A 26,308-nucleotide genomic window follows, 5' to 3' on the forward strand; every position below is an offset into this window, starting at 1 on the left:
ACCGTGGTCCTGTGGGGAGGAGCTAAGCACGGGTCTCCCATCTCCCCTCCCAAAGCCCAGGCCCCAGTTGGAGACACTGGGCTTCTCCTAAATCAGTGGTCGGCAAACCAGTGCTCGAGAGCCACATGCGGCTCTTTGGCCCCTTGAGTGTGGCTCTTCCACAAAATACCACGTGCGGGCGCGCACGTACAGTGCGATTGAAACTTCGTGGCCCAAGCGCAGAAGTCGGTTTTCGGCCTGGGCGAGTATTTTGAAGAAGTGGTTCTAACGCCAAGCCACACTCAAGGGGCCAAAGAGCCGCATGTGGCTCGCGAGCTGCGGTTTGCCGACCACTGTCCTAAATGAATTGTCTTGGGACTTTGGCTAAGTTCCTGAGGGCAGGGGTGTATTTTCCAAGTCTCCAAGATCCCCCACATATATACCAGTCATACTTTGCAGGCAATCCTGAGCCATTATTTTGTAAGCAGAGCAGAGGTGCCTAGAAAATGGGTTATATGCAGGACCACTGCAGAATACACGCTCTGCCCCTCCTAAGCGTGGCTGAGGATCAGGGTCACTTGCTGAGCTGTTCAACAACAGAGTTTTGGGCCACCACCCCAGATCTGAATCAGCAAGCCAGCTCTTAACGTTTTGGAGTTCCTGACTTATCTCACTAAATGAAACGTGGTTCCCCGCTAATAAAATAATTGTAGTCTCTACTACCTAACAAAACAAAAACACGGAAAGCCCCAGAAATCACCCCCCTGCTTTCTGCAGTGACATCTAAAGAATTTTTTTGGCCGGTGACTAAAATTGGGTAAGTGGAGAAGCATCAGCTTTGAATCCTTCTGGTGGGGCTGATGCCTTTTTATGTGCCCCTTTGTAAGGATTAAACAACCTGCTTGGAATTCTTGGGGACTAATTTCTAATAAAGGAGCCCTTTATTTAGGGAGCAGTTGTCCAGTGTTTGGTTTATTTTTGCCTTTTCAGGTTTAGAAAGTTCACCTTTTATGAGTGAGGGCCCCTAATGCTGAGCACAGAGGAGAGGAAGGCACGGTTTTGAATGAGGCCCTTGGAGCTGGAAACGCTGGGAGGTTGGACTGTAGGAGTCCTATGGTCGAATTTTCCCTCCAACAAAGGAACTTTTCCATTAAAAGAAACTGGACACAGAAGGTGTTTATTTTTTTTTGGGCGGGGGGAGGAGTTGGGAGGGTATCCAAGCCGCTGCACTCTGATTCAGGATCCTGAGCCTAAATGGAGTACGAAAAGTAAAGAAATTTAAGCCCTGGCCGGTGGGCTCAGTGGTTAGAGCGTTGGCCATGCAGTGAAGGGTCTTGGGTTTGATTCCCGGTCAAGGGCGGGTACCATGGAGTACTGTCTTGTCAAGGAAATCCCTAGGAGGTACGAAGCTATTTTTAGAAGTTATGGTTTGTATACCCTGTGCCTTCAAAGCCAGGTGTCACGAAGACATCCAACGTGGCACGGGTTTTGGAATCAGACCTGGATTAGAATCTCGGCTCTCCGGACCTTAGTGTAACCATGCGCAAGTGGCTTACTCACCTATTAGGTGGCACTGGACTAAAGGTATTTTCCCCCCTCAGGGCGGTATATACACATTACTGAGCCTTCAAGACGTTCAAGAGGACCAGGGATGGAGGGGGATGCGCTTGGGCCTCCAGGTTTGTCACCAGGGGGCGCGCGAGGCCCTTCCGCGGAGAGGGTGCGCGTGCGCATTCCGGGCCTCTCGAGTCTCCGGCGAGCCTCCGGTTGCGCATGCGCGTCTCGGTGCCGCGGTTGTGATTGGCTCTCGGGCAGCAGAGCCCTGGGCGCGTGCGCCGTGGCCAAAGGCAGCGGCAACCATGGCTGCCAAAAGTTTTGCGACCCGTCTCGGGCGCTCTCGGCGCTTTTTCAGCGGCTTCGTGGCCGGAGCTGTGGTGGGCGCCGCGGGAGCCGGGCTCACGGCCTTGCAGTTCCTCCGGAGTCAGGGCGCTGAGGCTGCGTTGGCGGCGAGGGAGCCGGAAGGTAAGCCTGGGCCTGCGTTCCGTTCCCCGACCCAGGTGTCGGGCGTTGAGTCTATCGTTCTCCACCTCGTCTTCCACCTCCCCGCGTGGCCCTCTCTCCTCGCGTGGCCCTCTCTCCCCGCGGGGCCCTCTCCCCCCGCGTGGCTCTCTCCCCCCGCCCGTGGTTTGGGCCTTTCCAGTCTCCCTGCTCGGCCTCCGCTCCCCACGTCCCGTCTAGGCTGCCTCTTCCACCCACGTCTTTCCTCCGGGGATTTCCTCTCGTCTTACCCTCAAAGTATTGATCACGATGTCGATGAGTTCGTGTCTGTCCGCCGCTGGGTTGTTGGCTCCTAAGAGGCGGGCCACGTCTGTTTTGTTCTCCATCATCGCGGCGCGGCACCTGGTGCGGAACGGGCGTTCGGCGCGTGCGGAGGAGTGAGTGAATTCCCACGTAGTTGTAGCACGTGAGTGGGTTCGTCTCCGTTTGTCGTCGTTCAGAGGAAGAATGCCTGCGAGCCCTTCCTCAGAGCCGATACACCCCCACGTTACCCGGTGTGCCCTGTGTTTGACAAAGGAAAGGAGCTCTGCTCACTTGTACACTTTCCCCCACGAGCTCGTTTAACTTGCTCCTCTGATACTCGGTTTAGCGAGAGAACTAGTGTTTGTGGAAAGGCTGGAGAAGGCAGCCCCCGTGAAATGCGTGCTGGGTTTCTCCCGCTGGGAAAAAGGCCAGGTTTACTACTGTCTTGCTGCAGCAATACCAGAACCAGGAGGCATAGTCAGTGAATGATGACCTTTAAAAATATGTAAGCCCTGGCCCGTGTTGCTTAATGGTTAGAGTGTTGACCATGCACTGAAGGGTCTTGGGTTCGATTTTCAGTCAAGGGCAGGTACCTGGGTTGCAGGTTGGATCCCCATCCTGGTTGGGGGTGCATGTGGGAGGCAACCAATCAATGTCTCTCTCTTTTTTTCTCCTCCATCCCTCCCTATACCCTTCCTCCTTCCCTCCCACTCTCTAAAAAGCAATGGAAAAAATATCCTCACATGAGGATTAACAAATAAACACAAATAAATTTAAAAGGGCTGTGCTTTAACTCTTTTAAAAAATATATTTTATTGATTTCAGAGAGAAAGGCAGAGGGAGAGAGAGAGAAATATCAATGATGAGAAAGAATTACTGATTGGCTGCCTCTACTGGGGACCCAGCTGGCAGCCTGGGCATGTGCTCTGACTGGGAATCCAACCGTGACCTCCCTGGTTCATGGGTTCCTGCTCAACCACTGAGCACACCAGCCAGGCCCCACATTAACTCTTAAAACATAATGAGTAGGGCGGCTCATTCAGTCATGCCAATGACTAGTAATGACAAGAGTTTTTCCTTTAATGCTTTTGTATACACAGTACTTGGTGGGGTGTCAGGTCCAGCCTGACGATTGAACCGGGCTGAGGTAGGGAGGTGGGATTTGAGAAGAGAAAGAAAGACAGGACAGCGGGATTCGGGAGGTCCACAGCTCTCGAGAAGCTCTGGCAACTTTTATTAGTAATACAGTGCTTTTTATACATAAGACACTAAGCAGGGAATCACTCACAAGGAAAACATTCTTTGTTTCTCTAAAATCACTACTGGAGGGATAAGTTGAAGGACAGGTTTCTTGTTACAATAAATCTCACTAGTTGGATACATATTTCTTGGTAAGCCATGAAAGTAGCTCTTATCCTACTGATAGCAGTCACATAAACAAACCCTGGGAAAGCTCTGTAGGCAGGGGCTGCTCTCGTTATACTGATTAGTTGCCATCCAAACAGGCCTGGGAAATCTGTGCGGGTAGGTGCCAGCCTTGCTAGCCCCTACAGGTGCAAGGACCGGGTCAGCTTACAGCCCCTTCCCCACAGTGGGGCAGAAATGTGAAACTTTGATGTGAAGGAGCAGTCAGATCAGGTCCTTATTTGAAAGTGAAGGAGATAGCTACAGTTTATCTTGATATGACTATACAACTGAATATAGGCAAAACCTGTCTTTTGTCTACAGTCTCTTCTTTGTGTTATAAGTAATTGCAAAAACAGGATCTCTTGGTTGATTAACTTTTGAGCCAGTCCTTTGTAAGTCTTACCCCTCTTCCTTTACTTACAATTTTTTTTGTTCCTAATTAGAGTCACTAATTTTGTTATTTTTGTTTTTTTCCCCTTTTTTCATTTTTAGGTTCTGCAGAAAAGGCTCTCCTGGGACAATTTGGATTTCCTTTAACTGGAACAGAGACTAGGTGTTACACCAATCATGCCTTGTCTTATGACCAGTCAAAGCGGGTGCCTAGATGGGTTCTTGAACATATATCCAAAAGCAAGATAATGGGTAGGTGGTTAGAAGTAAAGGCATCGCTGAAAGATGTTTCCACATTTAGAACATGGGCATTAGTGACCAGCTCAACCTTTTTCACATTACAACACGTTTACAAAAGGATGTTTGTGTAGCTCACTAGATAAATGGATCCTGTCTGGCAGTCAGGGAGCCCCAGACCCTTCCCAGCTGCCTCAGGGGCTGAGAGGATCTATATCTTGACACATAAATATGGCATAAATATTGCTGCAGTAAGCAACATTCATTCATTATTTCCACAGCTACTTTTAGTGTGTCTGACACTGCTAAATCTTGGGGATATATTAGTGACCAGAGTAGATGGTCTCTGCCTTCATGGCACTTTGAGTTGGAGTTGGAGTGGGTGTGGGTTGTCTTATCAAACAAATAGTCATGAATTTATAATTATAGTTGGTGATAACTTTCTGAGGGAAACGTGATTGCAGTTTGGGTTTGATAATTAAAGAACGGTGGAGAGATCCTAACAGGAGAACCTGGTTTTGATTAGCGAGGCTACTCTAACAAAGCGGCCTACAGGGGGGCTGGCAGAGGAGTTGGGCCATGCGATACAGAGACGAGCATTCCAGGCAGAAAGGAAAGCACAGTTGCATCTTTGAAGGCCCCAGTCTGAAGAGTTTTGTTCCTTTGGGAACTAAAGGCCAGAGTGGCTGCAAGCAAGGGAGGACATGATTGAAATGGGACTGGAGAGGTAGGTAGGTGTGTGAAGTCTGTTCATGTGTCCTTATGTCTTGGTAGATTCCTGTAATTAAGATGACCAGGTCTTGATACTCAGTGCCAAATTGATTTCTGGGTAGGTTATTTCAATTGCCTCTCCTGTCATCACTGTTTGTCTTATCTCTCCCAACCCTCACCCATATTGGGCATTATTGGGCTTTACCAGTTTAATAGCTGATTTTACTTGCACTTAATTGGTTGCCAGTGAGGATTACTATTTTGTGAATTATTCTTTGTGAATTATCCTTTACTATTTTCAGTTGGGATATTCTTTTTTGAATTGATTTGTAGTAGTTCTCATATATTAAGGATATTGCCTTTTGTCATAGTTGTTCTATTCTTATTTTGTATTTCGCCTCTTAATTTGCTATATGGCTCACAGATTATATCTCCTTTGCTTTGCAACATGTGCCATCTTTATGTATATAAAAATGCTGCTATTAAAATGAGTGTGTGCCTCCATAGAGTGCACACAACCAGCATAACAGCAGCAGGCTTGGAATGTGTTTGCCGCCAGAGAGAAACTGATGAGCAGTTATCATAGCAGTTGAGACTTGATTATAAATTTGCATCAAGGGAAACTCATTTCATTTAGTCTCAAGCCTAATGAGTTTCCATTAAATGCAAAAATTCTCCCAAGATACAAGGTATCTTGGCTTGTACTAATTTTATCCTGCTACTAAGTTATTTCTTTCAGGGGCATGTAAGAAAAGCATTGAGTTTCATATAATAAACCCGTGAGCTGTGTAAGGTTTGAGGAGGTAAAATAGAGCCAATTACTTATATTTGAAAACAGGAAGGAATCTACCTGTGATTTACTTAAGTTTCGTGTAAAGCGTGTTGTTTTTAGTAATGATGAAGTTAATCAGACTAACTCCTGCTAAAAGCAAGAATGTTATTAGGTATGTAAAAAGTATATTTTAAAAAATCATACACTCACGTAAATGCAGAGTCAACAGGATAGTGGAGAATTGCCAAGCTATATATCTAGAATACAGTTTGCATTTCAGATTTGCCAGATTGTTTCAGTTAGTTCTTTACAGCTACTTTTGGATCCAGTATCCAATTATGAATCACATAATACATTTAGTTGTCATATGTCTCCAGTCTCCTTTAATTTAGGACAATTTCTCTGCCAAAAAAGAATGTAAATGTCTTTTATGCCATTGACATTTACTGCATTAATTGTTGGTGATTTTCATCATTAAGATGGTGGTTCCCAACTTATATTTGGGAGAAAGCCAGAATCCAGAGAGGTAAGGGCAGTCCTGGCAAACCAAAGCCACATTGCCTTTGGTTCTGCAGCCTTATAGGGTGAGGTGGACTGAAGGCAAGACCTAGGGTCCACCCAAGGTAGATTGTCTTATCAGAGACCCTCTCAACCTTAACCTAGATCCCCAGAGGGCTGCACCCTTAGGGAAGGGTGAACCAGAACTAACTTGCCTGCCCACCATAGGGGACTACATGGCAGGTTGTCTTGCCCTGAGCAGAGAAGGGTCAAAAAGTAGAATAAAAGCTTCTTCTGGGGAAGTCGAGCCACAAACTGCCTGTGCAGACTTGTAGCCAAAAGCCATGTCGCCTGGACAGCTCAAGGAAGCTTAAGTCCTGAGCTTGGTTTAGAATGTCCTCCCCTGCTGATGCCTCCAGACACCTGATAGAAGAAGTGAATTTATATGCATGCTCCAGGAAGGCATCTGCATCCTAGGCCTTCAGAAATGCCCACAAATGAGTTTTCAAGGGCAGTGAGCATCAGGCATGCAAGGAAGTGATTTCAGTGATAGTGACACTTGGATAAGTTTACTAATAATTCTTCTGTATACCCAGTAACTTTTTCTTTATGAAGATTCTAAAAAGCTAGGTATTGGATACTTTACTCTGAACCTTGGAATCTAATAATTTAAAAATTATTCCTGGCTGAATGAAATGACATTGCAGTCAGTAACGTTATTGATCTCCATTTTACACTTTTTTTTTTCAGTAGCAGTCAGTATATTCCATCTATCCTCATAATTGTAACTTAATAAGTTCTGTCCTAATGATAGAAAATGTAGAGTTAGGATTTGCTGATGTCCACTGTGGCACACTATTCTGGAGGTATCAGAATATAAGTAAAATTGAGATTTCTTCTCTCCCATGTGGTACTTAGATATTTTATTTCAGAAATTTTCTGGATTGAGCTCATAACTTAAATATTTGTTTTGTCATGGCTTAAGAGGCAGTAAGCAAGATATCAGAGACACTCTCCCCCTCTGCTAGGCTGTGCCTGCCCAGAACAAATTGTTTTGTGTCTATATATATCCATTATTTCAATCCATGTAAACTTGTCAAATACAGTTGTACAAAATACAGTATATGGGGGTCTTTTTAAAAAGCAAGAATTTATTTAGTAGCTAAGCTTTTTATTTAGACAGCTCAGCTATTTAATTGGTTATTGTTTTTATGTAAATACTGTCCGGGAAATATTTCCCCCTTTAACTTGAAAGGCCAGAAACAAAAGTATATGAGATAGCTACACTGTATGAAAAGCATTCTTTCCTAGACTAGTCCTTGCTAAATTCAGATGAAGCATCTGAACTATCCCAGGAACTTGACACATGCATGCAGTCACTAACTACTAGCTGCTCAGAGAGATACTGGCCAGAGCAACCAGCTTGCCTTGCTTAGAGGATTGTGAGGGACATTGTCTACTGATAACTTACTCATTTTGTGTGTTTTTCTTCAGGTGCTGCAGACAGAAGAAATTGCAAATTCAAGCCTGATCCCAACATCCCTCCAGCCTTCAGTGCCTTCAACAAGGACTACATTGGAAGTGGGTGGTCACGAGGACACATGGCTCCAGCGGGAAATAACAAGTTTTCACCTGTAGGCATATTGTGGGGGAGGGGTGGGCCTGTGGGGCTGGCCTTGTACCGTGGGACTCGGAGATTAACAGCCAAGCAGCCAAACCGTAAAACTTGAGGTTTTCTATACTCGATTTCCCCCCGACTTTATTTCTTGCTCAGATGCTGAGACAGTTTTAAGCAGGTTGAGGAAAGCCAATGCTATGTAAAGGGAACTGAAAGCCAAAAGGAGCAAAATACTCGTTTTTATTTTGAAAAATGTCAGGCCTGTAGAAAAGTGGAAAAGAGAGGACAGCAAACACATTTGGATACATTTACTTTACATGTGTGTGTATAAAATTTTAACCATCACAGACATCATAACACTTCATTTCAAAATATATGGCTTAGGAGATGGTATCATTTAAGAAAGAATATTTGTAGATATGACAAGAGTGTCATTATACCCAAAAATGTGTGCAGATGTGTTTTTGTATATTTGTAGAATAATTTCTAATATACAGTTTGCATTTCAGATATGCCATATTCTAATTATGTTTTTTACAGCTTTTTTTGGATCTAGTATCCAATTATGAATCACATAATACATTTAGTTGTCATATGTCTCCAGTCTCCTTTAATTTAGGATAATTTCTCTGCTAAAAAAGAAGATACATGTCTTTTATGACATTGGCATTTACTCATGAATTGTTGGTGATTTTCATCATTAAGATAGTGGTTCTCAATTTGAGGTACTCATTGTAGTTACCTAGGGGAGTTTTAAAAATTCCTGATGCCCAGACCTGTAACCCTGAGCAGGTAAGTCAGAAACTCTTGGTCGTGGAACCCAGGCACCCTCACCTGAGGACAGGCTTAGAGAGAAGAAGGAAGGGAGAGAGAGAAACATCAATTTGTTGCCCTCCGTAGGTACCCAACCAAATCCACAACACAGGTCTGGTCCCTGACTGGGAACCAAACCAGTAATCTTTGGGTGCACAGGATGGATGCGCAACCAACTGAGCCACTGGCCGGGCCAGGCATCCATGTTTTTAAAGTTCCCCGGGTTATTCCAGTGTGCAGCCAAGGGTGAGAGTCACTGCTCGAAGAGAAGGTAATTGGCTTTGGCAGTTAGTATAGCTCAACGAAAGGAAATACACTTACAGAGCTCTGTGTTTACGGTCAGAAGTGCAAAATGAATGAACACGTAGTGGCCAGAATAAGAATGTTTCTCTGCCACTTTTGAACTAATATGTTTGTACTGTACTGCTTAAGTAAAATTCCTGAAAGGTGACCTTGGAAAAACTGCCAGAGGCTTAACACCAGAATTTAGGATAAAACTCTTTAGCTTCCTATTGAAAACTTTTAGTTCTTAGAATCTACACTATAGGTTTGAGTTTTATAAATTATGAAGAAAGCTAGCACACCCATCTACTTACTTTGTTATAGTCCTTATTTTGAATAATCATTGAAAATAATGACTTTGTGTCCTGGCATACCTCTGGCTTTCCTTTATCTAAATAAGTAGTTACTGTAATTGCATGAATAAGGAGTGGTGTTCTCTGCTTTGTAAAATCTCCAGGGGGAAGGTATTTCAGTACAAGTTACTCTTGTTCTTTCTTTTCACAGAAAGCCATGGCTGAAACCTTCTACCTTTCTAATATTGTGCCTCAGGATTTTGATAATAATGCTGGATATTGGAACAGGTGAGGTGAGAGTTTTAAAGGTATGATTCTGTGGGAGATGAATGATGTGAGGAGAATTTGCTAGTTGTTTATCAACTGTTTCTGTCTTTGTTTTTCAAAAGCTATTTCTAGTGGAAGTACTTCCATGAAGTATTTTAGACTAGTTTTCTTGCTGTATTTCAGGAGTATAGTTTTCTATGGGAGGACGGACTTCAGAACATAGCCAGTCATTTTGATCATGTTTGCCATTGGTCAGAAGTCAAATTCTGGAAGAAAGTACTATTGCTAAGGCATAAAATATTTTTTAATATGTCCAGAAAACACTGTGTTTTTCTCTACTTGTATTTCAAGAGTTGCTAGCTTTAAAAAAAGAAATTGGTACAACTAAATATAACCATTAACCGGTTTTAAATCAGTTCTGTCAGCGTATCTCTTTAAGCATTTAAAACTAGCACTGAATGAGATTGTTTCAAGTTGATGTGTTTTCCCCAAATAGTACTTTTGTGGAATAAAATAATTAAGAGAGCACCTGCGCACTACAGGTAACTGCAGGGGTTATTAGTCGTGACCGCATCTGTGTTGTCTACATACCCCCCCCCGCCACTCAGATTATTGTAAGCAGGTCATAGATATGTTATTTTACCATTTCAATACATATTTTTAAAAGATAAAAGATTATTTAAAAATATAACTATGGTACTATTTATTATTGCCCCTCAAAAATTTAATAGTAATTCCTTATTACCAATTTTACAGTCGGTATTCAAATTTTCCTGATTGTCTTTAATTTGTTGTTGATTGATTTGAATCAGGCTTTAACCAAGATCTACATGTAGATTTGGGTGATACTTCTCTTCAGTCCCTTTTAATCTGTAAGTCCCCCCCCCTTTTTTTTTCTTGTAAATTATTTGTTGAAAATCTGGGATATTTGCCCTATGGTTTCCTTTTCATATTCTGTCTGATTGCAAACATATGGAAGCGTTTAATATCCTAAGAGATATCTTTTGGGGAGGAAAACTCTACTTTGTTATTGGGCATATATGCTATGACTTTACTTTTTAGATAATGAAACAGGAATGGTGACATGCATTGTTTTCTCATAAAACTCAACTGCAGTATAAGAAGTGCATATTGAAACTAATGGCCATTTTTATCCAGTAAATGAGCAAAAACAGTTTTTAAGTGACACATCCCAGTGTGGTAAAGGTTGCTATAAAACTGCTGTGTCATTTTGCAGTTTATAAAGTGGGATAATTCCATTAAAAATATTAGTATGACATATAATCAAGTGTCATTAAAATATTCAATTAAGTAATTCTGGCCCTTGAAATTTATCTTAAGGAATTAATATAATGTTGCATTATATAAGAAGTGTGAGGATAAACCCAATTGCCCCACAATAGGAATCTATATATATAAAAGCCTAAGTGACCATTACAACTGGTTGACTGAAAGACCTGTCAACTGGTCACTATGACTTGCACTGACCACCAGGGGGCAGATGCTCAACACAGGAGCTGCCCCCTGGTGGTCAATGTGCTCCCACAGCCAACCTCCCACGGTCCCTCCCCCGGCCAGCCGGCCCCAATTGGCCCTGATCACTGGCCAGGCCGAGGAACCTCACCCGTGCACGAATTTGTGCACCAGGCCTCTAGTACTTAAATAAAAGATCAACTTAGTTGGAATGATATTTCATTCTTGTAAAAGTTTAAGAACTAAAGCATAGAAAAATAAGGGAGAAAACAAAACAAAATTTCAGTTCTAAAATGAACACAATGCATACAGAGTAAAATGTAGATAATTGTATTAATGTGTGTGATTTTTAATTTTTTTTTAATGTGGTAAACAAACTGGGAAAAGCATTGCTTACATGCTTATAATGTTTTGTGCCATATCTCTTGTTTATATTAATGTCTTTAAGTATCCTTGGCATCTTTCCTAGGGATGTGGTATGGTTTGCTGCTTTTCTACATTTAAGCCTGTGAGAATATCATACATTTTTTTTGCATTGTTTTTCAGAATAGAAATGTACTGTCGAGAACTGACAGAGAGGTTTGAAGATGTTTGGATTGTATCTGGGCCGTTGACCTTACCTCAGACTGGAAGTGATGGAAAGAAAATAGTTAGTTACCAGGTAGGGACATGTTTTAACATTCAGGCTTATGCTATTTGTATGAGATTATAATCTCCTCCTGGTTTCTACTTTTTATTTCACTTACTGAACAGTATTAAGATTCATGTTTGCTAGCTGTAATTTAGTCCAAGCTTTGCCTATATCAGAGGTTATAAACTGAGGCTTTATTTGGTTTGCAGTCTGTTGTTTTTGAACTCGTTGATAATGTTTAATAATTGGGAGTTGTCACATAAATCCAGAGTTCAGCTTCCCTTAAACGCGTCAGATGATCACACTTGGCATAGGTTCCCACAGGCACCGCTCACTAGATGGGAGCAGCAGCTTGCTCCCGAGGCGGAGCGCAAGCTCGTCGGTTCACCACGGTCCACCCGGCCCGTTTCACCCATTTACACTTTCCCTTTAGCTCTTGGTGGTCGTCGAGTTTATCATCCTGGGTCTATCGGAAATGTAAAACCAGCATTTATAGTGTTAGGAATGTGTAAGTAGTATGTTTGGACTTGTAAAGAAGTAGATATAACCCTATATCATTACGGCTCTGCCACTTGAGATGAGTACTGCCACAAGCAAAAAACCGAGAAGTGGGAAGTGAAGGTGGCAGTGTACAGTAGTATAATTACTGCTTTTAAAAATGTAATAATATGCTTTTACTTTCTAATTCAGAGCATTTACCCTTATCACTATTTTTTAAAAAAGGTAAATCAGTTTCTTCTTGAGACATTATTCTTGGAGCCCCTGACTTCCTTTCTAATTTAGACTACTTGTTTACTCCCTCCCTGCCTCTCTCTCTCCCGCTCTCCCTTTCTTTTATTCAACAAACATTTACTAAGCTTCCAAGATATACCTGGTGCTGTTCTGTGTGCTTCTGTGTGTGTTACATGGAGGTTACATGATAGTGGAGGAGATACACTATCAGCAAAATGACAAGGAAAAGTAAGACCTGTAGAGAGTTACAGTGGGGGTGGGAAATAAAGGCTAGGCCACTCGGGGAAGTGAGGTTGAGCAGAAATCTAAGGGAAATGACGGAGCAACCCATGTGAAGAGTTGTCAAGCAAGCACAAGACACGGGTGAGATTTAGCTCAGTGTTCAGGAACAGCAAGAATGCCAGTGTGGCTGGAGCCGAGAGCGCCCTGAGGAGAAAGAAGGGGGTAAATCACGGGGGAGGCCCTGGGAGGAAGACTGGGCTGTGTTAAGTGAGGTAGGACACTTGTGAGGTTTTGATCAGGATAGTGGCATAGTCTCATTTACATTTTTAAAGCCCAGGCTGGCTGCTGCATGTGAAGAACAGAAAACGAGGTGGAAATAGGGGACCAATTAGGAGGCTAATGGAATCGTCTAAGTGAGAAATAATAATGACTTGAGTAGGGTGGCGGTGGTAGAAATGGTGAGAAGTGGCCTGATGTCAGATGTGCCCTGCAGGTAGAACTCGTGGGGCTTCCTAATGGATTAGTAATAGAATAAGAAGGAAAGAGGCAAGGATAGCACCTCGGGTTTCAGTCTGAGATCATGAAGACCAGAGAGGAGCAGGTCTAGGGGCTAGAAATCGGGTTGTGCTTTGGCTGTGTACATTTGCGATTGTTGATGTGCAAATGGAGATGTTGAATAGTTAGGCTGTGAGTTTGGATTTCGGAGGAGAGGCTGTTGGGAATGGTCAGCACACAGATAGTATTTAAAGCTCTGATGAGATCATGTAAATGAGTATAGATAGAAGAGGACAGATCTGAGATCCGAACCAGGGAGAACTCCGACATTTAGAGGCTGAGAGGAGGAGGGTCGTCCAGCAAAGGAGACAGAAGGAGCCACCTTTGAGGCAGAAGAATCAGCAGAGTGGTGTCCCAGATGGCAGGTGACGAAAGCATCTCAAGGAAGGAGTGATCAGTGGAGAACTGATTCAGGATGCAATCCAGGATGATGCATTGAACCTGAGACAGTCAGTCCTGCAGCCTTTTTGTCTTTAACGCGTTGACATTTTGAAGAATACAGGCCGGTTTTGCAGTATGTTCTCAAATTGGGTCTGTTTCCTCGTGATTTGGTTCAGTCATGTTTCTGGCAGCACACCACAGCGGTGCTCCTGTGTGCGCCTCAGTGGTCGTTTCAGGATGCATGGGATTTGTTTGTCCTGCTATTGACGGTAATCGCTTTGGTCACGTGGTCAAGGTGGTCTCCTGCAGATCCATTCACTGCTCACTTACCATTTTCCCTTTGAAATGAATTAGTGATCTCTGGAAATACTTGGAGACCATGTAAATTTTCTTCCCTTCACCTGCTAGTTTTAGCACCTGTTAATGATTCTTGCCTGAATCAGTTATTACTACAATAGTTGCCAAATGACGATTTTCTAATTCTTATTCCTTCTACATTGTTTTTTAATCTTCACCAGAGGATATGTTTATTGATATTAGAGGGAGAGGAAGGGAGAGAGAAGAGAGAGAAACATCTATTGGTTGCCTGCCACACTCCCCGACTGAGAATTGAACCCGCAACCTTTTTGGTGCATGAGACAGCGCTCCAACCAACTGAGCCACCCTGTCAGGGCCCTTCTACATTTATTAGTTGGCATTCTACTGAGGAAGAGCTTATCCTTCATATTATCAGTGTGAATTCATGGGGTCTTAGTTTATTCCATGAGTTTTAATCAGTTTACTGTGTATTCATTTTGATGCTCAGATTTTCCCATATTAGGCAGTGGGAGCTCCTTCCAGCTGTTGCCTGTGTCCTTTTGACACGTTCTAATCTTCATTTTAGCATTTCCTACTTTCTGGGGTAACATGATTGTCCGGGCTCATCTTGGCCAAACTCTGGGATTATCCATTTTTCCGAGAAGCCCTCGTTCCTTTTAATGGAGATTGGTATTTAGAAACCAAGGTCTGGATGACAAGTTGATTCTTGAGTGCTCGGTCGGCTGTTTGGCTTGTCATGTGTGTTCACCACATTTATTTTTAGCCTTTTATAATAGGTGGAGAGAGCCTTAAGAAAGAAGTATGTGAATTCTGTTCTTTAGTGGCTCGCTGTTGGGAGCCTTTTCTCTCCATTTTCAGTTTTTCTCTGTTTTTTGAGAATGAGATGTATAGTCCCTGGTCATAAAGAAAGCATACTGTGTGTGTGTGTGTGTGTGTGTGTGTGTGTGTGTGAGAGAGAGAGAGAGAGAGAGAGAGAGAGAGAGAGAGAGAGAGATGTGTATGTAGAGTTGAATGTTAATAGGAATCTATATTTCTGGTGAGGCATATAGTTTTTCATTCTTGGAATCATATCAAAGTAAAATCTACCTTTATGTATTTTATTTTTTACTAACAATTTCTCTGTAATCAGCTAACAGCTTTTGTTAGATTTAGCATTATTTTTCAAATGGAACTTGTGTTCAGGTGAAATTTTAAACTTAAAATCTTTAGCATATCAATATATATCTATGTCTATATCTAAAGCAAAATATAATCACTAAGTAAATTGGAAAAATTGTCTCAGAGCTTTCCACTTTAATTGGGCCAGAAATTTTTTATGTATGCATGGACATATAATTTGGTTAAGGAAAACAGACACGGGAGGAAAACAGAAGACAAGAGAAAAAGGTAGGATCTGTGCTGAGACGCAGTGAGTTCCTGACATTTGGGTTGGAGCTTTCATATTAGGAAAGAGACAAAAATAGAAGGAAAGGTGGTTGGGGCCAGGTGTTAAAAACCTTGAGTGCCCCGATAAAAAGTTCAGCTGTTTGCTAGCAACTCATGTAAGACAGTTGTGGGTAAAACCATGTCCTTTAGTGATGCTGAGAAAGGGGGCACAGCATTGCCCAGCCCTAGAGGTTGGTCTGTTCCTCACAAGGAATAAATATTTGAGTTGTGAATTCCTATTTCCCAGGGAATTCTGAGTGCCCGGAAGCATTTTGTTTTCTCAGATCCCGCCATTTAATATTTATTGCTTATTTACAAGTATTCTCTGAACCTTATCTTAGGAGAATGTATCTAATAAAAATAAGGGTATTTATTTAGATTTCTATCTAGCATGAAGCATACATGTGTATACTTTGTATGAAGTGAAGCAAATGGAATGGTATGTATTGAGGGCCACATATACCACACAGTGTATAAATAGCTCTATACTTCTATCTCATTCAGTCCTCACAAACAGCCCTTACATACAAGTAGTAGTTATCTTCTTCTGTAGGTAAGGAAATTGAGGTTTTGAGCGGTCAAGTCCAAGTCACATAGCTAGTAATTGTCAAAGGCGAGATGCAAGCATGGGTCTGTCGACTTGTATGAGAATTGCCAGTTATGCAGAGCATTGTTCTCTGAACTCTCAAAAGTCTCCCGAGGGATTGCTGCACTCCTCATATACAGAAGCTTAAGGCCAGGAGGAAAAAGGTAGTGTGGATGGAGAGCAGTTAGAAGTGGTACTTGCTAGCGTGCAAAAATAGCAGAAAATGGGTCAAGAGGAGGATTCCTCACAGGCAGGCAGAAATGTCTCTTAGAATATGTAGGGAAGGGTCACAGCATCATAGGACATGAGTGAATGTGAGCCTCAGGGAATATTAGTAGCAGTGATTTTACCAGAAGTGAGTCATCTGACAGCTCTAATCAGAATCACCCCCTTTTTTATAGCTGAGGTCATCCATGTGCTTTCTCTGATGTGCGTGTTTCCAGAAGAGATTGATTCCAGACAAGGGAAACATACCTGAAGATTCTGGCCTGAACATTATAATTGACCTGTCAACAGAGTGAGCTTCAGATTTTACAACCCGGTGGTGGTGGTAACAGAGGTGCTTAACAGTCTTTCCCTCGACAGCATTACTTACCAACTGTCACCAACTCCTGGAGTGGAGGGCATGGGACACATGCCCAGGGGTCTTAAGGCATCACTTGAAGTGATCAGGGAGTAATTAAAAAAAAAAATTCCATTTTTATCTTTAGACAAACCTTTTCATTGTATCTGTTTAATTGAAAAATAAATTATTTTACTGGTTAATATTCAAGTAGAATTGACATCTGGGGAGATAGGGTTTTTTTTACGGTGACGTGACAGTCTCCAGTCCCTTGCCCAGAGCAGGCACCCCAGTGGGAGAGGTCTGTCCCAGGGTTTGCGCTGCTGCAGCACCTGCAGAGACTTTACAAACAGATGGCACACGGGCTGGCCACGTTCCTGCTGACTTTCCACACCTTGTGTGATTCCCTCTTTTCTTGTTCTCTGTCCTCTCAGGTATGGAGTCCTGATTTATGACATTACTAGAGGCCCGATGCACAAAATTCGTGCAAGGGGCTTGGCCCTCACAGCCCTGGCTTTGTCTGGAAGGTCATCCGGACCGTTGTTCTGCTGTTGGGCCTAATGAGCATATTAGCTCTTTATTATATAGGATCATGGTTTCTTTCACTTGATTGTCATGACTTTTTTAAGGGCTTCATTTCTCCATGTGTCCAACAGTTTTATTTTTGAAACCCAAGTTTCTTATATCTGTCTGGTTCTGGCAGGTACAGATGTTTTTCTCACGATCCCGCTTAGTGTTTCACCTGAGGCATAGTTGATGTGAAGAACGGCAGACTTAGACTGGGTATTGTTTGCTGCTGCTGTCTTTGGTCGCTGATGCATCATGACGGCCCAGCTCTGTGTGTGTGCACTTGGGCGGTAGGGATGGAGGTGGGGGAAGGCAGCAAATTGTCATTTCTGTCTCTTACACGGAAGGAAACACACCCAGGCCAGCTCCTACTAAAACTAACTTCAAGTCCCGAGTGAGTGTCAGGGTATGGTTTTATCTAGATTGTATTCTCTAGTCACTCCCAGTTGATTTCCAGTTTTCGTTACAATCTTGACAAGAGTTCAGTGCTTTTTGCTATTTGGACAGCAGCAAGGATTTCTTTTGTAAAGTATTTTTATACCTAAGTCACCTGTGGAGAGGATTCTGTTTGTGTTAAGTCTTCATGTCCTCTGTTTAGGGCGTCATTTGCATCCATGCTTTCTCCTCCTGAAACCCTAGTGTCTCCCTTAACTGGTCTCGTCTTGCTTGACCCCAGGTTTCCCCTCGGTTCCTCTGCAGAACCAGCTTTTGTACCAGTTGCATTCTTGTCTTTTGAATGACATGCACTACAAAAACAGCTTTTTATATTAAAGTCTTGTAGATTAAAAAATCTCTTCTTTTAATGAACATGTCTTTGTATCTTCATAACTATCCTATGAAATGGGCAGAGTTGGGATTATTACCTATTTATGAATCTGTGAAGGAGCTACTGGTGGGCGTGTCTTACAGCTTAGTGGCACAGACAGGACGTGACCAGGACTCTGGGATTTAGGGCACTGAACCATTATGCTTCAGTACCCTAGTAGTCTAGAAACATTTTCTGAAAGTCTTCCAGTTTTCTCAAAAGTGGAAAAATTTATTATGTAGGTTGAATTGTCTACAAAGAATATGATAGCTCTAAATACTTCAGGATTTTTTTTTAAGTCTTAAATTCAAGAAAGAAACGTTGGGCTTTCTCGATTTCCAAATAGGACTGGTTTCTATATTATTTTAAAGATGTTTACTTCTTGAGAACAAAGCAGACTGAATCAAAAAGGATAGTGAGTGACTTAAGTTTTCATTTTTCTCTTTATTTCCAGGGATAGTATTTTTTCCCTCTTTGTTGAAATACTGTGAGAAGGTCGTGGGTGGAAGAATCACACCTTGTGATTAGTAGGAACTTCTTGGTCTCTGAGGTTTCTCAAAAGTAGTAATAGAGGTCCTCTAGGTATTGAGTTTTTGAAAACCTAATAGAAATGATGCATTTCCTTGAGGTAAAACGATGATTCTTAAAATGTCAAACTTATTTGCTTTTGGCTGGAATTGAATGAACTGGATTAGAAGCCCTGGTTGGCAGCAAATGAACATGACCAATTAATTGTTTTTGAAAATTGCCATTTGTTTGTAGACTAAGAGCCCCTGAGGAGAGAAAATAATCAAATGGTCTCCAAGGCTCCTTTCAGTTGGTCCGAGAACTGTACTGTAGTGATGGAGGATGTCCGCCAGGTGGCACTAAGGATTTGCTCAACCTCAGGCTCCCCAGCTAGTGCCTGGAACACTTGCCGCTCATTTAAACTCCCCCCTTGTACATTATGGTTCAGCTGCAGCGGAACCCCTGCACCCACCCCCTTGGTGCTGTTGCTGCGCTCTGCAGTGGTGTCTCACCACATCCTACCTGAGTGAAAGCTGTGTGTGGATTCCTCCTCTAGATGGGAAGCTCTGGAGAGCAGGTATTTACTTTCAAGCTTCATCCCTTTCAGTGTTCCCAGCAGTGCCAGGCACAGGACCTCTGGGTTGCATAGCTGAATTAACATCTGCTGGTGATCTCTGGGCTCAGTGGAGACCTCCATGGAGTTCACCTTCAGTGTGTTTTTGCCTTGAAGAGTGTGTTTTCCCCCCAGCTGCATACGTGACTTGTTGGAGGGGGTGGGGGTTTTGCGTCTGTAGATTGTATAATTTCATATACTTTAAACTGCTCCCTGATCAGCCATTTTCACTAACTTCAGAGACAGTTAGTTATAGAAATCTTTCCTGGGATGGGCCTTCCCTGCGGCTCTGCACTTGGTTTTGGCAGTGGGACCTCTGTACGTGCCAGACAGCAGATTGCCACGGAGTTTTCAGGCTGCGTGCCATGTAGGTAGGAGCCTGGGGAAAGCAGAGAGCCCTCTGCAGCTCTCAGCCCTCTGCCTCATCTGCCCCAGCAGGGCCCCGCAGCAGCAGGGTCGCTCGGGAAGGAGGCCTCACCAAGGAGGCCGGAGAAGGGCAGGGGCCCGAGCACAGTGGTGCTGGATTGTGTTGTTTTACGGGAGACCATTAAGGAAATGCATGTGCAGTTTTCTTTGTGAGAAAACAGATATGGCTTTTAAACGCACTGGAAGGAAATTTGAAAAGGTTTCATAACAGAGTTATTTTATCATTACAGTCCAGCTACACAAGCAGCCAGGTTTCCAGGCCTGGCCCTGGCCCTGGCCCTGGCGCTGTGTGGACACCTTTCCAAAGGGTTTGATTTGATGACCTGCGGGAGTCTGTGTCTGGCCCCAGAGTGTGCAAGCCTCCGAGCACGCAGCGTTTACATGTAGCACTTCATTTGAAAAGTAAAGGCTGTTTGTTGAGGTCCCTCGTGAACTTGATAAACTAAGACCATCTTTTTATTTCTAGAGAGGGCGTTCCCAAGCTGGCAGTTTGATCTTTAAATGTTTAGAGACCAGAAGTTCTGATTATGAGATGAAGTGAAAATTACAGCTTTTCTTGCCCATTAAAAACCCAGGCCTCCTGGCATCCCTTTGTCCTACAGAGCAGAGATGTGACCCCTGCTCTCTGGGGTGGCATCATTTTTAAGAATGTGATCAGAAACTGCCTACTAAATGCTCATCTTCCTTGTGAATCTGTATTTTGGTTTATTACCTTTGGCAGTTGAATGTAAGTTCATTGCGATGGGGTATCTTGTAAGTGCATTTTTAGAAATGCACCTAAAGTTTTCACAGGGAACATTTGGGAACTGCTAGCGTTGATGAGCATCACTAATATGGCTGCTTTGTTTTTAGGTGATTGGTGAGGACAACGTGGCAGTCCCCTCACACCTTTATAAGGTGATCCTGGCTCGCAGAAGCCCAGAGTCGACCGAACCGCTGGCACTAGGGGCCTTTGTGGTACCCAATGAAGCCATTGGCTTCCAACCCCAACTCAGTGAATTCCAAGTGAGCCTTCAGGACCTGGAGAAGTTGTCGGGACTGGTGTTTTTCCCTCATTTGGATAGAACTAATGATATCAGGAATATCTGTTCTGTGGACACCTGTAAGCTCCTGGATTTCCAGGAGTTCACTCTGTACCTGAGCACAAGAAAGGTTGAGGGAGCCCGATCGGTCCCCAGACTGGAAAAGATCATGGAAAACTTGAAGAACACGGGGATTGAGCCCGATGATTATTTCATGAATTGCTATGAGAGGAAACTGGAAGAACTCAAAGCGAAGGAGCAGGCAGGACTCCCAGAGAGAAAGCCGTCCTAGTTTTCACCTCGGAAGTGTGGTGTCACCTGCAATGAAGCAGATGCCCTCTTCAGGCTCATGTATTTGAGAGGCTTTGCTTATTTAAAAAAATTATGGAATCCTAAATTTAGGACTAAACTCCCTAAAAGACGAAAGAGCTAAAACCTTTTTGGTCAGTATTTTATTTGACGTGGAACTAACTGTTCAAGGAACTGCAACACCTGGGATCCAGGGCTGACCTTGCGGCGGGTTAACCGGAGGACTGTGTGTATGTGATGGCACTGCTTGTGCCCCTCGGAGTGTGCTGTATGAGAGGCATCTTACCTTCATGTCTCCGAGTCGTACAGTCTCCGCTGCATCGGCTTGGCGCTCCTGGAACCCGGTATTGTGCGTTTTCCTTCCCTAGGACCTGAGTGGGTCTGAGAGAAGCTGTTAGAGCTCCTCTGTATTATCCTGTCGACGTGGATGATACAGGGCGGGGCAAAAGCAGATTTACAGTTGTTCATACAGTAGTATAGTAATAATACAAGAATAAACTTGCACATACTCGCACCTGTAGGCCTACTTCAGGCCACCCTGTGTATTAGTTTCTTGTTACTCTTCTCATGGGGCCTGTGATTTCTGCCAGAGGCCCTCTGAGATAAAGACCACTCTCCTCGTTTTACTCGGGAGGAAATATGTGGGTAAATCCAGGGTTTACCTTCCTGAGGAAGTGCCCCCCCAGGAATGAGGCACAGGACTAAGAAGAAACCACGAGGTACGTTCAAATCTTCCCCTACACACAGGCTTTGGACTCAAATACGGGATTTGCTGGGTAGAGGCGTCTGGTTTCTTGTCTGTCATCAAGCCAAAGGGGCTTTACTGTCCTCTGACTCGAGCCCTCTTTAGCTCTGGGAAGCAAGAGTCGCCGGTGTTGAAGGCTGGAGGACGTCTTTGTGGGTTTACCAGAGTCCCCGTTGGCCTCCGGAAATGCAGTTCCTTCAGGCACTCCACCGGGCCCAGTTGCGGCGCTTCTTGCTTTCCAGGTGAGCCTTGGTTCCACAGATGAAGGGAGCCAGGAGGGCTCTGCGCACCCATTCACCTGCTCATGATGGGCTCCCCTTGGTGCCTGAGCCTGGGCAGCGCAGGGCGGGTGGGGTTTGAGCCAGTGGCCCCAAGGCAGTTCCCGCTGGGGGATCGTGTTTCCTGGGCCCGATCCCTAGACTTGGGTTTGTGAGGAACCTTTCATGGGCCGTCCTAAGTCTAGGCAGTCAAACGTCAAATCAGGACCCAGGAACTTGTCTAAACGCGCCACATCACTGCTGTCTTTCCAGGTGGCGTCACCAGAACAGAAATGTCTAACAAAAATGCCAAGGCTTTAAGGTAAAGGCAAGATGACAGTGATGAACCTTGTTCTGCCTTTTTTTTTTTTTTTTTTTTGGCTAAAGAAGTTGGGGGGGGGTGGTCAGAACAGGTTAGTCTGATTCATACCATCCTCTTATCACATTGTTCCCCTTAGCTGTGCCAGCCTCTCAGGGATAAAGAGCCAGCATGTCACTGTGACCAAAACATCTGTTACTTGCCTTGTTGGTGAGGTGACAGTGGGTCCCGGTGTTTCTCCAGGAGCCTGAGCAGGGGCTCGGGAAGAAGTCCTGGGTGCCTACTGCCCGGCCTGTCACCGTGCTGTTCTGACCCGAATTTCCACAGCCTCCGAGTTTCTTTCCTTGCTGTGCAGAGACTCATGATTTTCAAATCACTAAATGATAGCATCTTAAGTTTTTAGTTACTTTGAAATATACTACCTGATCATTGGGGAAAACAGAGATAACTGATTTAAAAAATGCAGTTGCCCTATCATTTTTACATGTAGAAGTTTTGTTGGTATAGAATGGTGATGTTTGAATTGTATAAGAATAAGAATCCCAGCAAAACAAACTTTAAAATGTAAATACTGGGCAGAGCTTAGAATTGCTCTGGATCAGATCACTTTAGCTTCCCCCAGTGGGACTGTGGATGATAAAACTCAGATGCACAGACCCCCTGGGCCTCTCCATAGCCTCATGGCCTCGGATGCACAGACCCCCTGGGCCTCTCCATAGCCTCATGGCCTAAGATGCACAGACCCTGTGGGCCTATCCATAGCCTCATGGCCTCGGATGCTCAAACCCCCTGGGCCTCTCCATACCCTCGTGGCCTTGGATGCACCCACCCCCTGGGCCTCTCCATAGCCTCATGTCCTCGGATGCTCAGACCCCCTGGGCCTCTCCATAGCCTCATTGCCTCGATGCACAGACCCCCTGGGCCTCTCCATAGCCTCATGTCCTCGGATGCTCAGACCCCCTGGGCCTCTCCATAGCCTCATTGCCTCGATGCACAGACCCCCTGGGCCTCTCCATAGCCTCATGGCCTCGGATGCACAGACCCCCTGGGCCTCTCCATAACCTCATGGCCTTGGATGCACAGATGCCCTGTGCCTATCCATACCCTCACGGCCCCAGATGATCAGACCCACTGGGCTTCTCCATAGCCTCGTGGGCTCAGATGCACAGACACCCTGGGCCTCTCCATACCCTCGTGGCCTCGGATGTCCAACCCCCCTGGGCCTCTCCATAACCTCATGGCCTCAGATCCACAGACACCCTGGGCCTCTCCATAGCCTCATGGCCTCAGATTCTCAGAACCCCTGGGCTTCTCCATAGCCTCATGGCCTCGGATGCACAGACCCCCTGGGCCTCTCCATAGCCTCATTGCCTCGGATGCACAGACCCCCTGGGCCTCTCCATAGCCTCATGGCCTAAGATGCACAGACCCCGTGTGCCTATCCATAGCCTCATGGCCTCGGATGCTCAAACCCCCTGGGCCTCTCCATACCCTCGTGGCCTTGGATGCACCCACCCCCTGGGCCTCTCCATAGCCTCATGTCCTCGGATGCTCAGACCCCCTGGGCCTCTCCATAGCCTCATTGCCTCGATGCACAGACCCCCTGGGCCTCTCCATAGCCTCATTGCCTCGATGCACAGACCCCCTGGGCCTCTCCATAGCCTCATTGCCTCGATGCACAGACCCCCTGGGCCTCTCCATAGCCTCATGGCCTCAGATGCACAGACGCCCTGTGCCTCTCCATACCCTCACGGCCCCAGATGATCAGACCCACTGGGCTTCTCCATAGCCTCGTGGGCTCAGATGCACAGACACCCTGGGCCTCTCCATAGCCTCATGGCCTCGGATGCCCAGACCCCGGGCCTCTCCATACCCTCGTGGCCTCGGATGTCCAACCCCCCTGGGCCTCTCCATAACCTCATGGCCTCGGATCCACAGACCCCCTGGGCCTCTCCATAGCCTCATGGCCTCAGATTCTCAGAACCCCTGGGCCTCTCCATAGCCTCATGGCCTCGGATGCACAGACCCCCTGGGCCTCTCCAGAGCCTCATGGCCTCAGATGCTCAGAACCCCTGGGCCTCTCCATAGCCTCATGGCCTTGGATCCACAGACACCCTGGGCCTCTCCATAGCCTCATGGCCTCAGATCCACAGACACCCTAGGCCTCCCCATAGCCTCATGGCCTCGGATGCACAGACACCCTGGCCCTCTCCACAAACTCGTGGTCTCGGATGCTCAACCCCCCTGTGCCTCTCCATAGCCTCCTGGCTCGGATGCACATACCCTCTGGGCCTCTTCATAGCCTCATGGCCTCGGATGCACAGACACCCTGGGCCTGTCCATAGCCTCATGGCCTCGGATGCACAGACCCCCTGGGCCTATCCATACCCTCACGGCCCCGGATGATCAGACCCACTGGGCTTCTTCATAGCCTCGTGGGCTCAGATGCACAGACACCCCCCTGGGCCTCTTCGTCGCCTCAGATGCAGATCCGTGGGAATCTCCTTAGCATGACGTGTGTCCGTCTGATCAAAGCAGCGCCTCACACGGAACTGAGCATATCTCCATCCATTGTAATGACACCACTCTTCTCACTGTGCTATTGGTTCCCATGGAACCTGTTCCTGCTAACCAACCGCCTCGGGCCTTTTTCACATCATCTACTTTCAAATTACTTTCCCATTATGCACTTACATAGTCAGTTTTTGGAACACAAATAAGGGATTATGTGTGTGCCCAGCTGTTAAGATTTCATTTTATTGCAGTTTCTACTCATCGTCAAACAAATTCACATTCCTGATGACCCCGATTTGGCCACCTGACTGTTAGCCATGCCTCCCAGAGTTGAGACTTCAGATTGGATAAACAAGCCTTCAATGTGTCCGTTAAAAACATCGAACAAGACAGAGCCAAGGAAGATCCCTTTGGTAAAAAATTCATTTTACAGAGCGACCTGTTTCACACATCCAGCAGCCTTCATGGGATAATAATTTGCTCTGATATTTTCTTTAAGCTCAATTCTCTTCTATTTCTTTGAAAAGAAAAACACTAAATTGATTGCACGATGTAGAAATAGGTCTCCATCACAGTGGACCTGTGAGTCACTGGGGGGCAGAGAGCGTGCCTGCCTCATCTCTGGGTACACACAGCGTGGCTGGGCCCGCGCCTGGACCCCTGTGGTCTGTGGGAAGGCGCATGCACCAGCGGGGCGTCCTTGGGCAACGGACTCCATCTGAGTCAAGCTCCTCATCTGGGGACAGGTGAGGATTAAGAGGACATGGAGTCTGGCAAGCCCTCTGATAAATGGTAGCCGGTTATTGTGAACTAGAGGCCCGGTGCACGAAATTCATGCACGGGTAGGGTCCCTAGGGCTGGCTGGTGATCAGGGCTGATCTGTGGGGTGACCAGTGAGGTGATTGGGGCCCCCACTCACACCCGCCTTGGCCTGGCGCTGCCCGCTCACCTGGTCCACCATCCCACCCCAGTCCTACTCTCATTGGGACCCATCAGGGCTGGCATTGCCTCCACTGCTGCCTGCTGCCAATGCCGCATCTCTGACACCTACCGCGTTCCGCATTGCCTCCCGGTGGTCAGCACACATCTAACTCCTGGTCGGTTGAACTCCTGCCTGTGGGGATAATTTGCATATTAGCCTTTTATTACATAGGATTCTTGGGAATGATTATCAGTTACGACCATAGACCATGTGTCCCCCCCAACATTTGTATGTTGAAACCTAATCCCCAGTGCAATGGTATTGGGAGGTGGAGCTTTGGGAAGTGATTAGCTCTGCTCTCATGAATGGAATTAGTGCTCTTATAAAACAGATGCCCAGGGAGCTCCTTCGCGCCTTCCATCGTGTGGGGGGGACACGGCGGGAGGACGGGGACACGGCGGAAGGACAGCGGAACCAGAAAGCAGGTCCTCACCAGACACCAAGTCTGCCAGCACCTTGATTTTGGCTTCTCCACATCCAGAGCTGAGAGAAAGACATTTCTGTTTATAAGCCACCCTGTCTATGGCATTTTGTTATAGCAGCTCACATGGACTAAGACAGGCTGATGGAGGTCATCTTGTCCTGTGAGGGCGGGACAGAGCCGGACCTTGGCATGGGGTTAAGCTCTGGACCAGGTGGAAGCAATTCTGTCTGTCCCCAATCCTAGGACTGTACAGTGTGTGGCTGCCAACCTGGGGCCATCAGAGTTTATTCAGTCTCCCACTCAGGCAGCTGCTCGTCCCCCCGATTCACAATGAAGAAACCCCAGGAATGCATGCCTCAGGAAGG

General features: G+C 45.5%; 1 protein-coding gene across 4 annotated transcripts; it reads left to right on the forward strand.

Annotated features, from left to right (window-relative positions):
* The first annotated feature begins 1,809 nt into the window (after nucleotides 1-1,809).
* On the forward strand, nucleotides 1,810-24,830 carry EXOG (exo/endonuclease G). Of its 4 annotated transcripts, XR_013814876.1 has the most exons (7): nucleotides 4,343-5,041; nucleotides 7,790-7,876; nucleotides 9,513-9,589; nucleotides 11,588-11,702; nucleotides 20,224-21,689; nucleotides 21,978-22,026; nucleotides 24,789-24,830. XR_013814876.1 is itself a non-coding variant. In XM_079795410.1 (6 exons), the coding sequence occupies exons 1-6, from the start codon at nucleotides 1,839-1,841 to the stop codon at nucleotides 20,683-20,685; spliced, it is 1,107 nt and encodes a 368-aa protein (XP_079651536.1). In that variant the 5' UTR covers nucleotides 1,810-1,838; the 3' UTR covers nucleotides 20,686-21,491. The 4 variants fall into 4 exon arrangements, 3 of the variants coding, with proteins under 3 accessions (XP_079651536.1, XP_079651538.1, XP_079651537.1); XM_079795410.1 differs by lacking the exons at nucleotides 4,343-5,041; nucleotides 21,978-22,026; nucleotides 24,789-24,830 and adding exons at nucleotides 1,810-2,001; nucleotides 4,180-4,329 and having other exon boundaries at nucleotides 7,790-7,929; nucleotides 20,224-21,491; XM_079795412.1 differs by lacking the exons at nucleotides 21,978-22,026; nucleotides 24,789-24,830 and having other exon boundaries at nucleotides 4,343-5,045; nucleotides 7,790-7,929; nucleotides 20,224-21,498.
* Nucleotides 24,831-26,308: the final 1,478 nt, after the last annotated feature.

The sequence above is a fragment of the Cnephaeus nilssonii genome (assembly GCF_951640355.1).
Source record: "Cnephaeus nilssonii genome assembly, chromosome: 17".
Lineage (NCBI taxonomy): Eukaryota > Metazoa > Chordata > Mammalia > Chiroptera > Vespertilionidae > Cnephaeus > Cnephaeus nilssonii.